Source organism: Schistocerca cancellata, chromosome 5, assembly GCF_023864275.1.
Source record: "Schistocerca cancellata isolate TAMUIC-IGC-003103 chromosome 5, iqSchCanc2.1, whole genome shotgun sequence".
NCBI classification, from domain to species: domain Eukaryota; kingdom Metazoa; phylum Arthropoda; class Insecta; order Orthoptera; family Acrididae; genus Schistocerca; species Schistocerca cancellata.
In genome coordinates, this window is record NC_064630.1 from 151,237,310 (window position 1) to 151,253,189 (window position 15,880).

Below are 15,880 nucleotides of genomic sequence, written 5' to 3' on the forward strand. Positions count from 1 at the left end.
ATGGGAACCATGCTGGACATGTCCCCATTAAACCTGTGGTTAAAGATGGAGGCAGCAGATGGAGCACACTGGCAATCACTGGGGTATCCAGGATCTCACACTAAAATACTGAGTGAGTAGACATAAGTATGGTTGGAGAAATGCCTGCCAACTATATAATAACTCCCAGCTGCTTCAACAAGCCTTTCAATGTAGTAATTGGATCAAGTAAGCTCTGGGAGAAAAAAATTTGACATCGTACTGGGGACATAATCTGGTTCACTTATGGTTCGAAAACAGACCAAGGTGTTGGGGCTGGGGTATAAGGAGTGCAGCAAAGGCTAGAAAGTGCAAGCTCTCTAGTGACTATGGGCACCGTGTTTCAAGCAGGAATATCTAGTATCAGGGTGCGCGTGGATGAGAATATATGGAGGTGCTACACAGGTCATAGAATTTTCATTTATTCAGGCAGCCAAGCAGCCGTGAAAGCACTGGCAGCCTCTGCAACAAGATCAAAGATCGTGGCAGAATGCCACAAAGTCCTTGTGGAGTTAGGGGAAAGCAATAGGGTAACCCTATTGTGGGTCCCTGGTCACTCAGGGATTAGTGGTAATGAGCAAGCCAATTGGTTCACCTGGATAGGAGCTGTGACACCTTTTATTGGACCGGAACCTGTCCTGACAATCACCAAGGCAACAATCAAAATAAAACTACGAGAGTGGACAAGAAGACAGCATGTGGAATATTGGGCTAAGATCCAAAAGCACAAAAAAGGCAACGTATTGATGCTGAAGCCATGTTCTAAGAGAAGTATCTCAATCCTGGGCCTGAACAGGAAAGAAATGAAACTCATTGTTGGACTATTGACAGGCCATGGGAATATAAAAAAAAAAAACACCTACATACAATGGGGATAATAGAAGAAGACCCCAAATGTAGGATGATTTGTGTGGGCAAGGAAACCGCATCACATTTGAATTTCGAATGCGAGGCATTGGAGATTAAAAGTCACAGAATATTCGAATCAACCAGACCTGAAGAAATTGTGTCTAGCAAAGCACTAGTAAAGGATCTCCTCGCACTGTTCAGAGGCATTGGTTGGCTTTACTAGAGACACAGGGAACGATACCGCACAATACATTCTGTTTCAATTCGGGCAGCAGTGGGCTTGACCGATGTTTTTGCTTCCCTGATAAAATCAAATCAAAATCAAGTCAAGGTCTTGGCATCAGTGCGTTTGTCTTAAGACTCTTCTGCACACATCAAATAAAATTAACACTGCATTGCTCCAGACTAGTCCACAGTTCATCAGTTTGCAGTTTCCTTATGAAAAATCACTCCCTGGACCATATTCAAAGACCGATGACAAGTAATGGACACCAGGACATCGCCAAGACGATCACAAGCTCGAAGAGCTGCATATCGGGTGGCAGAAGCAGCTTTGATCAACACGGAGCCCGACCGCACCTTACTGAGAGACTCCACTTTGCCAAACTTGTCCTCAATATTCTCCACAAAAAGCAATGGCTTTGTGGCGGTGAATGTACTAGTACAGACCACGTAGCAGGGAAAGTGTTTCATCCTAAGATGGCGAGCCTGGCCCTCCTCCCAGGATGTTACTATAGAAAGGCAGGCTTCCGGTTCCCATAAAGCAGCATTCAATGATCCTTGAACACTTGAGCAGATGGCCATTTAGGAATAGCCAGATTTTTGCAGCTTTATGCCTTTAATGCGCCAGGCATCCAGCCTGATACCATCCACTACAACCAAGGGCTCTCCCCACGGGAGCCACCCACCCATTCCATCTGGAACGGTGGCCGCTGACAGGACTTCTGATGCTCCAGGACGACAAGCAAGCACTCCTTAGCATACGTGGGGAGGCAACAGCTCAGGTATCAGTAGTGTGACCCCTGTGTTGTCAGGGACTCAGCCAGATGGGTACATAACAGCCCCACCACATGGACTGGCTACACATGCTGGTGACCTAGTGGGGCAGAGTGGGGCTATGACAGGGAAGTAAGGGGGGAGGGGAGGGGAGAGAGGAATCCATGCCATAAAGACTAGGGTGGGAGTTGTTCTCCAAATGGTTCACACTAAAAACAGAAAATTTAGAAGTGGAAGTCAAACCCCAAGGGGGGACCAAAAATGCCAGAAAGGATGAAAGAAGACAGACAAGAGAAACAAAATTGCAAGGAATACAACGAACCAGGTGGGTAGCCAGGTTTATACAAATCAGTACACCGAGAGTGGGGAAGGAGAGGGCAGCGGTGAAGGAGCACACTGAAGGAAATTCAGGCTGGGAAGGAAGAATGGGCTGCAATAGCTCAGGGCTCTGTGTGTGTGCGCGCCATGCACAAACTCACAATAGAACTGTGAACCACTTGGAGGGGGGGGGGGGGGGGGGGGGGATGTTAGTTAATGCTTAATACTGGTTTCCCCAGGTTCTATGAAATCAATTAAGAAAGTTTCCCTGGGCATATCATTTTGTTCATATTCCACTTGCAGACAGTTATCACACTAAGTGACTTCAGCAACAATTTCATATAGCACAGCAACTTCCTAAATATTTATGTAGAACTTGACCTACACACACAGTTTTGCACAAGAAAGAACAAATATTTTCTTAACAAAAGGTATCTGCCACAATATTGTCACAAAAGAGTTTACCAAACTGCTTTCTGCAAAAGCTAAAATTTGACCTAATGGGTAAAGATGAGAAAACCTGGACTGGAAATTTTGTCATGGTACTGAGAAATATACGAGACAATCAAAGACGAAAATGTGGAAAATGAATCAATTTTCCTGTTTTGGCCTATTACTCACATCAACCCCCACTCCCCCCTTTCCCAAGACCAAGGTAACTATCATAGACAATTAATATATCCAAGGTAACTATTGTTGTGGATTGGCAAGAGAGCCAACCCGGTATGAGACGAAACCGAAAGGCACGAATTTTAGCTCACACTGGCTGGCGTTAGGTATGGAACAGGTCAAGGAAATTAGACTAGCAAAAAAGGACGTAGCTGTGGAATACTTAACTTTAATCCATAAATGGTGAACATCGCTCTTCACGGTACATGTTTTACAGCATCAATAGTAACTGGTAATGGCGCCTTGCTAGGTCGTAGCAAATGACGTAGCTGAAGGCTATGCTAACTATCGTCTCGGCAAATGAGAGCGTATTTTGTCAGTGAACCATCGCTAGCAAAGTCGGCTGTACAACTGGGGCGAGTGCTAGGAAGTCTCTCTAGATCTGCCGTGTGGCGGCGCTCGGTCTGCAATCACTGATAGTGGCGACACGTGGGTCCGACGTATACTAACGGACCGCGGCCGATTTAAAGGCTACCACCCAGCAAGTGTGGTGTCTGGCTGTGACACCACAACTATCATAAACAATTAATATATCTACAGTGTGCAATTTGTTAAATGTTTAGAATCACCTGGTTAAAAAAGACATTAACAAGAAATATTTGATTTTCCATTTTTAATCTTCTTATTAAATAAACATTAAACTTTGTTTTAAAACTATATAAGACACTCACCTTCAAAATTGCTGGCAACTGTTCATGTGATATGTTGACTTCGCCATAGTACATAAAATCTACCATTATTTTCAAGTCATCATATTTAACATCTTTCAGAATAACAATTGGATGCTGGCATGGATTCATTGTAAACAGCATCTGTGTGAAGACAAAAGCATCAGATAACTAAAGCATCCGTAAAGATATGTGAAGTATAAACAAGTGTTAAGAGGAGGGACTTTTAAATCCCCAATTTTTATTATTACAGTTTCACGCCCACAAAAGAAGTTCATCTGGTAATAGAAGGTAGAAATGAGCCTCCACAACACAAAAGTAATCCTTCAGCCTCACAAAAAACACTTCTCATCAGAAGGTCTCATTAGATGTCAAAAAATATTAAACTTACAAATATCATTGCTAAATGTGTGTTAAAGAGTCCGCAATTCTCAAATTAAATAATATTTACTTCACAACGTAACTCAACAAATATGTATTTAATCTCATGAGCAACTGAATTGGAGTAGTTTCTGTGTCTTGGGGAGGTTTACTCTCGTCACCATGGCAGAAGGGAAGAGTCCAGGATGTCACATGACTGGGTTGAAATCAGACCTTGTCTATCACAAGTGCACGAGATGCAAATCAACACATTTGGCTGCAACCAGATGGCGGGTCCTGACATTCGGAACACTCCATCTTTAAGATTGTGCAGGCAATGGGCTTATGTGCCACAATTGTGAGTTTACTGTGAGCAGCTTGATTCGGAAAAAGCTGGTGCTGCCAGTATCAAGTAGCATGGGCAAAAATATACTTACTAATCAGGTTGCTGTAGGTCATTCTGGATTGTATCTACAGGTAGATAAACCATACTGCACCAAATATCACTCATCAATTCATTGTGGATCAATAACAGCTGGTGACCAGCCATATCACTCAGAACCACTAGTTTGCTGAGGGGTACAGAAACCACCATGCCACAAGTGAAGTCCTGATCACCACATGCCACAAACCACAGAGACTGGCAAGGGCCCAGCAACACTGCCCTTGGCAGCTTAAATCATGGCAATAAGTTGCCTGGATAGACAAGTTGTTGTACATGTTGACGACATGGTATGAGTAAACAGAGAACTACAGAAGGTGATGCATCTCACTTTACAACTGAGTACCATTCAGGCACGTGGTGGAGCATGGAATGAAATGGAGCCCAATATGTCTGCCATTCTCTCTTAGCAGCCAACAACACAGGAACCCATCACCCAACCATGTGCATCCATTTGTCTGTCTACAGCACTCTTCAGGCATCACATAATTTCAAGAAGACAATGCACCACCTGTAGCTCTGAAACTAAGCAAGAATGGTTTGAGGAACATTCTACTAACTCGAGGATGCTGGTGAGGCCCATCAGATCATCCAGCCTTGATGCTACTGAGCATATCTGCCACCAAGTCAGTTTTGCACACATTAGATTCTGTTCCAGTGTTTCAAGGAGTCCATGCAGTGTTAACACCATCAAAAGTGAAAAGAGGTATTAAATGTTAATACGAATGTTTGTCTAATTCAGTTGCTCATGAATGTAAATTTCCATGGCTGTTTCAAGGACTCTGTCATTTCATATGGATTATTGTATTTTCTTAATATAAATCACAAGACAATACAGCTTTAGAAACTACTTGCTAAGGTAAGTAAAAGAGAATTTGTTTATTGCCCAAGTGAAGATGAAGTTATTGGAGATAAATCACTTCCTAATCATTGCATTTGTTTTCCTCAATAACAACAGGAATATTTATCAAATAGAACATTACCACTATCCTGAATATCATATGCTAAAGGCATAGTTTTACCAAATAATACATCAGGAGGGACGTGGAACTTTTTATGACAGGGTTCCAAGCTCCTGTGAATCCAACTGAGCCAAGAACTCTCCATAATTTACTAATCTTGACCAAACAGTCATTTCCTAAGTGTATTTGGTTCATTCCCACTCATAGTTCCATGAAATTCTGTCTCCTAATGAAGTCTGGTTACTGTGTTCTGTCACTTAATTGACGCACTTTAGTCCCTACTCAATTTACCTTGTTTCACCAAAAAACCAAAGTCTCTTTTTTCCAAATTCGTCTTAACCATTTATCTAAATGTCACGATCCAATCCTTGCACCCTGCCTATCCACTCGTCTGTCCTATGAGCAACTGGTTACAGATGAGGGGAGCATATCCACATGGCCATTTACATTGGCCGGTGAAAACTGTACCTTATTTCTTCTGTAGAATTTATTAATGGAGGCTGTGAGGGGCTAGTCAGCTACACAAAGCTGTCTCTCAACTTTCTTGCTGAACATGAGCCACAAGCCGATTCAAAGAAAAGAAAAACATATTTGGCACCTGGGAGGCCATGCACTGTCACAGCAGTGGGTTGTCACACACTGTGGGTCTCTAGCTAGCCACTGCCATCTTTGCAGTGGGTAGTGCAGTATAGCAGTCCAGGAACAATGGGTTTAAGATACTCATGCTGTCTACCTTTCCATGGGGAGTCACTGCCATGCACCCCAGCGCCACATGTTCATGCCACTGTCACTGTTGCAGACCAACTTCTCTTACAGATCATTAATTTAAGTGTGGATTTTTTAAATTACTTCATATTCACCTGACTCCACACTTACTACAATTTCCACTATATCAAATTCTTCCCTTCTTCACTGTCAAGTAATTACGGCTGAAAACAACACATACATCAATGTTAGACTCACTACTGACAAAAATACACTTATTTCACAGTACTGGCACAAAAAAATCCAAGTTAAAATAGACTAAAAATTACTCATGTTGAAAACAAAGTAGTAATCAACATTAATAAAAAGCATAATTATGACTTGATCCTACATGGCTCATGCCAGCCTTTGTCTCATACACAATCTGTATAAAGGTTGGTTGGTTGTTTCGGGGAAGGAGACCAGACAGCGAGGTCATCGGTCTCATCGGATTAGGGAAGGACGGGGAAGGAAGTCAGCCGTGCCCTTTGAAAGAAACCATCCTGGCATTTGCCTGGAGCGATTTAGGGAAATCACGGAAAACCTAAATCAGGATGGCCGGATGCGGGATATAACCGTCGTCCTCCTGATTGAGAGTCCAGTGTCTATCTGTATAAAGTATAAAATATATAATCATGTTATGAGAGCACATTATAAAACACACTCTTAACTAATTTTATCATTGTATGACAAACCAGATAAAAAGCCACGAGACTAAATTTGTGCTTCCTGGTGATGTCAATAATAAAAACTGTACTGGTCGAAACGGGCAGGAATTGACACCAATTTATTTGCACTATTTCCACTTAACTTAAAACTTGAGAGTTATTTCATTTTTATTATTTTCACAGAAACTTAAAATTCCAAGTACATTTTGGAAACTCAAAGAAAAACGAAAATAAAGACCCGCTTTCATCAATTTCAGCACTGACAGTTAAATGTTCAGCCATTGGAGAGCATCTGGTACTACACTTGTAGCATGGCTGTTGCATTTTGGTTGAGGTAACTGCCATTAGGTATCATCTTTAGTGTGTGCTGCTTTGCATACTCAACAACAAAACACGAGCTTTCAGACTCTCTCCTATATTGCTGTTTTGGGCAATGCTTTCAAAACAGGATGGCTACAGTGCTCCTGAGTTTAACATTGAATTTAGTGGCTCAGAAAATAAACAATGTGATGTTACTTCATTAGAGACAGAGACACGACGTTTAGTCAGTTTAGTGGTATGAGATAAGTACATCCACTGTGCTGCACCCAGCTCCTCGAAGATTTATGTTCACAAGAAACCATTGTGAAATACATGGTTAGACTTCATATCTACATCGAAACCAAAAAATAACTTCAAATTTCACAACGATTTAGTTGAAGTCGAGTGCAGAAGTATACTCGGGATTTTATTACTGGCGAGCTTCAAAACTTTGTAACTCATTATTTTAAGCTTTAAAAGCTGTCTTTATACACTCCTGGAAATTGAAATAAGAACACCGTGAATTCATTGTCCCAGGAAGGGGAAACTTTATTGACACATTCCTGGGGTCAGATACATCACATGATCACACTGACAGAACCACAGGCACATAGACACAGGCAACAGAGCATGCACAATGTCGGCACTAGTACAGTGTATATCCACCTTTCGCAGCAATGCAGGCTGCTATTCTCCCATGGAGACGATCGTAGAGATGCTGGATGTAGTCCTGTGGAACGGCTTGCCATGCCATTTCCACCTGGCGCCTCAGTTGGACCAGCGTTCGTGCTGGACGTGCAGACCGCGTGAGACGACGCTTCATCCAGTCCCAAACATGCTCAATGGGGGACAGATCCGGAGATCTTGCTGGCCAGGGTAGTTGACTTACACCTTCTAGAGCACGTTGGGTGGCACGGGATACATGCGGACGTGCATTGTCCTGTTGGAACAGCAAGTTCCCTTGCCGGTCTAGGAATGGTAGAACAATGGGTTCGATGACGGTTTGGATGTACCGTGCACTATTCAGTGTCCCCTCGACGATCACCAGTGGTGTACGGCCAGTGTAGGAGATCGCTCCCCACACCATGATGCCGGGTGTTGGCCCTGTGTGCCTCGGTCGTATGCAGTCCTGATTGTGGCGCTCACCTGCACGGCGCCAAACACGCATACGACCATCATTGGCACCAAGGCAGAAGCGACTCTCATCGCTGAAGACGACACGTCTCCATTCGTCCCTCCATTCACGCCTGTCGCGACACCACTGGAGGCGGGCTGCACGATGTTGGGGCGTGAGCGGAAGACGGCCTAACGGTGTGCGGGACCGTAGCCCAGCTTCATGGAGATGGTTGCGAATGGTCCTCGCCGATACCCCAGGAGCAACAGTGTCCCTAATTTGCTGGGAAGTGGCGGTGCGGTCCCCTACGGCACTGCGTAGGATCCTACGGTCTTGGCGTGCATCCGTGCGTCGCTGCGGTCCGGTCCCAGGTCGACGGGCACGTGCACCTTCCGCCGACCACTGGCGACAACATCGATGTACTGTGGAGACCTCACGCCCCACGTGTTGAGCAATTCGGCGGTACGTCCACCCGGTCTCCCGCATGCCCACTATACGCCCTCGCTCAAAGTCCGTCAACTGCACATACGGTTCACATCCACGCTGTTGCGGCATGCTACCAGTGTTAAAGACTGCGATGGAGCTCCGTATGCCACGGCAAACTGGCTGACACTGACGGCGGCGGTGCACAAATGCTGTGCAGCTAGTGCCATTGGACGGCCAACACCGCGGTTCCTGGTGTGTCCGCTGTGCCGTGCGTGTGATCATTGCTTGTACAGCCCTCTCGCAGTGTCCGGAGCAAGTATGGTGGGTCTGACACACCGGTGTCAATGTGCTCTTTTTTCCATTTCCAGGAGTGTATATCTACATGTAATGTCATTCATTAAAGGACATTTTTCACTAATAAAAATGTTTTTTTTTTGCAATATAATTTGAAAAGAAAAAATGTTAGGTTAAGGGGTTATGACTCACTCTGACATCCTGACACAAAACAATTCCCAGCGTACATATTAACTTTCCAGTAATGGGAAGACAAAGACAATTGGATACTATTAACAGCAGTAAAAAGCACTAGAAAATACATTCAAATGCTACATGGTCATGAAGATATATACAACAACACAGCACAAAGTTATGATGTTACAATGTTTTCTGGATTCTGTGTAGTATGTCAAGTATTGTGTAACTTAAAAAGACAACATGTGAAGTATGCAGCTCATGCAGGCATCACACCTTATGGCATGCTTTGTGGTGTGATGCCCCCATGAGCCTCACACTTCAGATCCCATCCTTCAAGTAATACAATACAAGAGATATTATGTTGTGCACTGACAAACACCTTGGGAATTTTTGTAACTATGCTGTGTTACTGTATACGTTTTCATGGCAGTGTAGCATCTGAATGTATTTTCTAGCTTACTGAGATGTTTATGTTTTTTACCACTGCAAATAAAGTCTGATTGTCCTCATTTCACATTACCTTGATTAACACCTAAAAGTTTACTTATCTACGCTGGAACAGGTTTTGTATCAGGAAGCCTGCACATGTCTTAAATGTAGTCCCTGGAAATTGCGTAAATTTGTTGGAGCCGATAACCACCAGCTCTGACCAGTACATGTACATTACTGGCATGGGCACTATGCCCAAATTTAGTTTCAGGGGTTCTTATCCTGTCCTTTACGTAACTGTAAAATCAGTTAAGAGCACTGCATTTATCTACGTGTCTTAGGACGTGCTCTCATAATGTGATAATTTATTTTATACTTTATATACAAATGGTCTATGTGACAAAGGCTGACCATGCCATAGATGCTCACTTCATTTTTATGCTTTTTTGATGCTGTATTTTCAGCACATGAGTAATTTTTAATCTATTTTAATAAAGATTTTTCATGTTTGTATTGCGAAATGTTGGTTGGTTGGTTGGTTGGTTGGTTTAAAAGAGGGGGAAGGGACCAAACTACAAGGTCATCAGTCCCTTGTTCCTAATAAAACAATGCCATAAGTGTGAGAATAAAACAGATGAGATATTTAACACAAAACGGAAAGAAAGGAGAAACCACAAGAACGAAGGAAAGGCAATGAACACCAAAAGGAACAAAAGAGGACAAGAAAACAACAGAGAGATGCTAGAAACAGCAGATTACAGTAGCTGGCCAACCATGAGAATAAAAAGGAAAAGCCAGCCACTCTGCAACACATTAAAACCTCCACCCTAAAAGCACTAGGGTGGAGGACACAGAGGGACAAAAGTCATGAGCTAAAACTTAGATCAAATGATAAAATCCACTCTCACAAATAAAGCATAAAACTAAATCAGTCAGTGAGGCGTTGTCAGATAAAATGAGCGGCAACGAGTCTGGTAACCCAAGATTTCATTGCTGGGCAGTCAAAGTGGGACAGCGCACCACTGTCAACCCAGCGCTGACCAACACTGAGGCGGGTCTTCACGGCACAAGGGTAATCGCGGGTTGCCCAAGTGTCGCCAATTTGGAGCCAGCAGAGGGCAACTGATTCCCTGCGAGAGGTTCGCATGGAAGACTTCCACACATTCGTAGTATCCTTAATGACACGAAGTTTGTTGCACATACTGTTATGCCATTCTCCCACAGCTGAAAAACCCTGCAGCATAAGTCAGAACGCACATCAGGTTCAGAGATGCTCATCCCCAGAAGCGGTTTCCGCATAGCATGTTTGGCTATTCTGTCGGCAAGTTCGTTGCCTGAGATGCCGACACGTCCTGGGGTCCACACAAACACCACGGAACGACGGGGGAGGTCCAAAGCATAGATGAACTCCTGGATGGACACCACCAAAGGATGGTGAGGGTAGCACTGGTCGATAGCTTGTAGGCTGCTCAAGGAGTCAGTACAAAGAAGAAACAATTCCTTGGGAAATGAATGGATATACTGAAGTGCATGAGATATGGCCACCAGTTCTTCAGTGAATACACTGCAGCCATAGGGCAAGGAATGCTGTTCACTATGGCCTCTGTGGACAAAGGCGAAGCCGACATTACCATCAGCCATCGAGCCGTCGGTGTAAACCACTTCACAGCCCCGGAACACTTCAAGATTCGAGAGGAAGTGACAACGGAGAGCCGCAGGGTTAACGGAGTCCTCAGGGTCACGCGAAAGGTCCAGGCGAAGCTTCGGCCTACAGCTACACCACGCAGGTATATGTGAATGGACCTTGAGGAGAGGTGGTGAAGGGAAGGACTCCAGTTCAGACAGAAGCGATCGCACACGAATCGCAGTCATTAGCTCTGACCTGGGCCGCCTATGCGGGAGGTGAACCGCCGTGGTTGGGAAAAGACGGTAATTAGGATGTTCAGGAGAGATATGAATGTGTGCAACATAAAGGCGAGCAGTTGTGCACGTCTAATCTTCAATGGAGGGACTCCAGCCTCCACCAATATGCTTGTCACTGGACTCATCCAAAAAGCTCCTGTCGCTAGTCGAACTCCACAATGGTGCAATCAGTTGAGCAAATGCAATACTGAGGGCACTGCCGAATCGTAAATCACATTCCCATAGTCAAGGCAAGATTGAAGAAGGACTCTGTAGAGCTGCAGCAGCGTGAAGCAATCTGCACCCCAGTTGGTGTTGCTCAGGCAGCGGAGGGCATTGAGGTGCTGCCAACACTTCCATTTAAGCTGACGAAGGTGAGTAAGCCAAGTCAAACGAGGGTCGAAAACCAGACCTAAGAATCAATATGTCTCCACTACATTGACCGGATTGTCATTAAGGTAAAGTGCTGGTTCTGGATGTACAGTATGACGCCGACAGAAATGCACGACACCCGTCTTCATGGCAGAAAACTGGAAGCCATGGGCTAGAGCAGCAGTACGAAATGCAGATGTCGTCTGCATACAGAGAAGTGAGACAAAGGGCCCGACAGCTGCTGCTAGACCGTTAATGGCCACTACAGATAGGCAGACACTCAATACAGAGCACTGCAGGACTCCATTCTCCTGGATATGGATGGAACTATTGGAGGCACCAACTTGGACATGGGAAGTGCGGAGCGACAAGAAGTTTTGGATAAAAATTTGGAGCGGACACCGGAGACACCACTCATACAATGTGGCAAGGATATGTCGCCAGGTCGTGTCATATGCTTTACGCAAGTCAAAACAGACAGCAACCAGGTGTTGGCGTCTAGAAAAGGCTGTTCGGATGGCAGACTCGAGGGACACAAGGTTATCAGTGGTTGAGCAACCCTGGCGGAAGCCACCCTGACATGGAGCCGTTAAGTCACATGACTCCAGGACCCAACCTAACTGCTGACACACCATACATTCCAGCAGCTTACACAGAACATTGGTGAGGCTAATGGACCAATAGCTATCCACATCAAGCGGGTTTTTATTGGGATTGAACACTGGAATGATGGTGCTCTCCCGCCATTGCTATGGAAAGACACCATCACAACAGATCAGGTTGAGGATGACTAGGATATATCGCTTGTAGTCAGGTGATAGATGTTTAAACAACTGGCTGTGGATCTGATCAAACCCAGAAGCTGTGTCAGGGCAATGTGCAAGGGCACTCAAGAGCTCCTACTCTGTAAATGGGGTGTTATAGGATTCACTGCAGCGTGTAGTGAATGAGAGGACGTTCCCTTCCAGCCACCACTTGAGTGTGCGAAAGGCTGGGAGGTAATTCTCTGAGGCAGAGGCCCGAGCAAAGTGCTCGGCAATCACATTTGCGTCAGTAGATAACACGCCATTTATGGTAACACTGGGAACACCTGTTGGGAGTCTGGTACTCGAAAAGAAGTTTGATCTTTGCCCAGACTTGGGAAGGTGACGTATGGCACCATGGCACCCCCAATGGTCGAGACATATCTCCCCTAACAATCCTGCTTCCGTTGTTTGATGAACTGGTAAAGGAGGGCTCGGAGCCGAAGCTCCTTAATTGCTTCAGTGACTTCCGGCGACCACCAAGGGACTGCCTTACACCGGAGGCACCCTAAAGAGTGAGGGATCGCATTTTCAGCCACAGAAACAATTGTTGTAGCCAGCTGCTCAACCATCACAACGATGTTACCGTATGGGGAAGATTCAACGGTGACAGCAGAGGTGAAGCAATGCGAAATGTGTGTGTATTTTTAACAGTGGTTGGTTGGTTGTTTGGGGAAGGAGACCAGACAGCGTGGTCATCGGTCTCATCGAATTAGGGAAGGATGGGGAAGGAAGTCGGCCGTGCCCTTTCAGAGGAACCATCCCGGCATTTGCCTGGAGTGATTTAGGGAAATCACGGAAAACCTAAATCAGGATGGCCGGACGCGGGATTGAACCGTCGTCCTCCCGAATGCGAGTCTAGTGTCTAACCACTGCGCCACCTCGCTCGGTTTTTAACAGTGGTATATCTGTCTTTGATGTATACATTGATTGCAGCTATAGCCATGTGAAAATGACCAAAAGGTTGAAATGGCAATAGTGGATATTGTAATAAATGTGCAGTCAAAGGCCTAAGAGTGAATTTCCATTCAAGAGGTAGCTAACAAGGGAAACTCCCCACTGCATCCTCATCAGATTTAGTGGCAAGTTGGCCCATTGGACAGCCCATCAAAAACTGAACACAGATCAAACATGAAAACAGGAAGAAAGTGTGCTGAACTGTGGAAAACAGAAGAAAAATAGAAAAAGGAACATTACAAATTTAATACGTGCAATATCAAGCAACATTAATGAGATTTGAGTCACGGTCATCTAATCTAGTCATGGTGTCAAACTGCGAAAGGCGAGATCCGGGTTGAAATCTCCCTAGTGCCCAAACCCCTCCTCCCTCCCCCCCCCCCCCCTTTCCACGAAATTATGAACTTCCCATCCGGTCATTGACATGTCTGTTCACTGTATTAAAATTTGTGTATGTGTCATGGCGTAATGTCCGTTTGCTACAGCGATGTGTACGGAGGAACCTCCAAATGTATGTAATATATTACCGTTGTAACTAAATGTGATGATTAGTGAGAGGAGGTGAGATGCCGCATAGACCTCTCAAACAGAAATAAAAACAACAAATAAACGGGTCTGGATCATGTTACAATGGTGGAATTCAAGAGTCAAAACTTCTAAAACGGAATGCAAGAGGCACAACATGTGGTACCTGTGTAGAAGAAATAGGAGGTACGTATGTCTGGAGGTCCTTTTGTTACACATCGCAGTTGCAAATGGATATTATGCCATGACACATACTCAAATTTGAATACAACACACAGACATGTCAATTACCAGACAGACAGTTCATAATTTTGTGAAAAAAATTGGACACTAAGGAGATGTGAACCCAGATCTCTCCTTTCGCAGTCTAATATCCTGACCACATGATGATAACCCAAGTTTTTGTCAAGCTGTCCAATGGGCCAACTTACCACTAAATTCGAGGGGAGTGCAATGGGGAGTTTCCCTTGTGAGAAGACCCAACACCACTGCAGCTGAAACTAAAGGACAAACTTAAAAATTTGTGGATCACATAACTGCACTTTAATTTTCTGGAATGTCAAGGAGATGAACTGTGTAGTTACATATTAACATAACATAACATATTTTGCGGATTACTGTTGTGAAGGGTTTTTGTATTGCATTTTAATGTTTGGTGTGAATGTCACTGAATATTGAGTTAGGAGTATTGTTAAATATTTCCGCCACACACTTGCAACTAAAAAGACTGGTTGTCTTCCATCTTTTCATACAAAGGCACAAATATTCCAACTAGTAAGACTTTAGTGCTTCTACACATTTACCTGTTAAAGCACCAATCACAAGATCCATCACTAATTTTGTTGCTCTGGTAGTAGTACCTACAAATGCAGCACATGATGAGTTACGAAGTAATTTTCTTCCCAAATTTTCCAGAAAACCCACTGACGATGTTCATGTTTTCCTTCAGAATTTCATGGTGTGTGTGTGTGTGTGTGTGTGTGTGTGTGTGTGGGCGCACACGCGTGGCAGCGAACTTTAGCTAAACATCACATGACTGAAGTTCCCAGAAGATTCCAGGGCATATGTTGACTTACATGTAGTAAATTTATTATGGACCCTTGATTTTGAAACACTGGCCAGGGGTTTAGTAGACTGCTCTATCTAAAAAGGAGTGTCACTTTTTAGTGGAATAAGTTGTCTAACCTCCAACAAAAAATGAAGAGCATTTTACAGTATATGTGAATCATAACTGGGCCATATCCTGTTGAACCGATGCTGTTTGTGACAAAAGATTTTATAATTAGGCTCTTCTTGACAAGGAAGAAGAGTAAGCTATTTACGCATTCATTAAGGGAATGGATCCTTATGTAGGCTTGGAAATTCAGTCCTCCTTTCTGTGCACGTTACAAGACGATATCTGTTTAGCAATGCTGCAACAGGTAGTTAATCAGTTTGTGGCTTGGCATAATGAAGAAACCGGAACCCTCTGTAAGAAAATGAAACACCTACAGTCATCCTTATGATGTCATTTACTGTAAAGCTACCAGTTTCAGTACTTCAGTGCACCACCTTCAGGCCTTAGGCAATGCTAAAAAGGTTAAGACCATCAGTATATATGATGCATCAGTGGCCAATGTAAGTCGTTTATGCTGACTACCTGTAATTTTGATGATGTCTCTCCAACCAGTTATGTTGGCCACTGGTACATCATGTATACAGAAAGTGTTAACCCTTTTAGCATCAGCTAAGACCTGAAGATGGTGCACTGAAGTACTGAGAGTGGCAGCATACAATAAATGATATCATAAGGACGGCTATAGGTGATTCATTTACTTACATAAGTTAACGGCAGAAGCCCCCCAGACCTCCTATCGCAAGGATGGACATGCAAGACCCACCCCG

The 15,880-nt window shown here is 44.2% G+C and overlaps 1 protein-coding gene across 1 annotated transcript in view; it reads right to left on the reverse strand.

Annotated features, from left to right (window-relative positions):
* LOC126188160 (protein tramtrack, alpha isoform) overlaps window positions 1-15,880 on the reverse strand; it is a 334,993-nt gene that overhangs the window by 243,756 nt on the left and 75,357 nt on the right. The window contains exon 3 of the mRNA XM_049929674.1: window positions 3,522-3,662. Within this exon, the coding sequence (XP_049785631.1) occupies window positions 3,522-3,662 (141 nt within the window). The remainder of the gene's footprint in view (window positions 1-3,521; window positions 3,663-15,880) is intronic.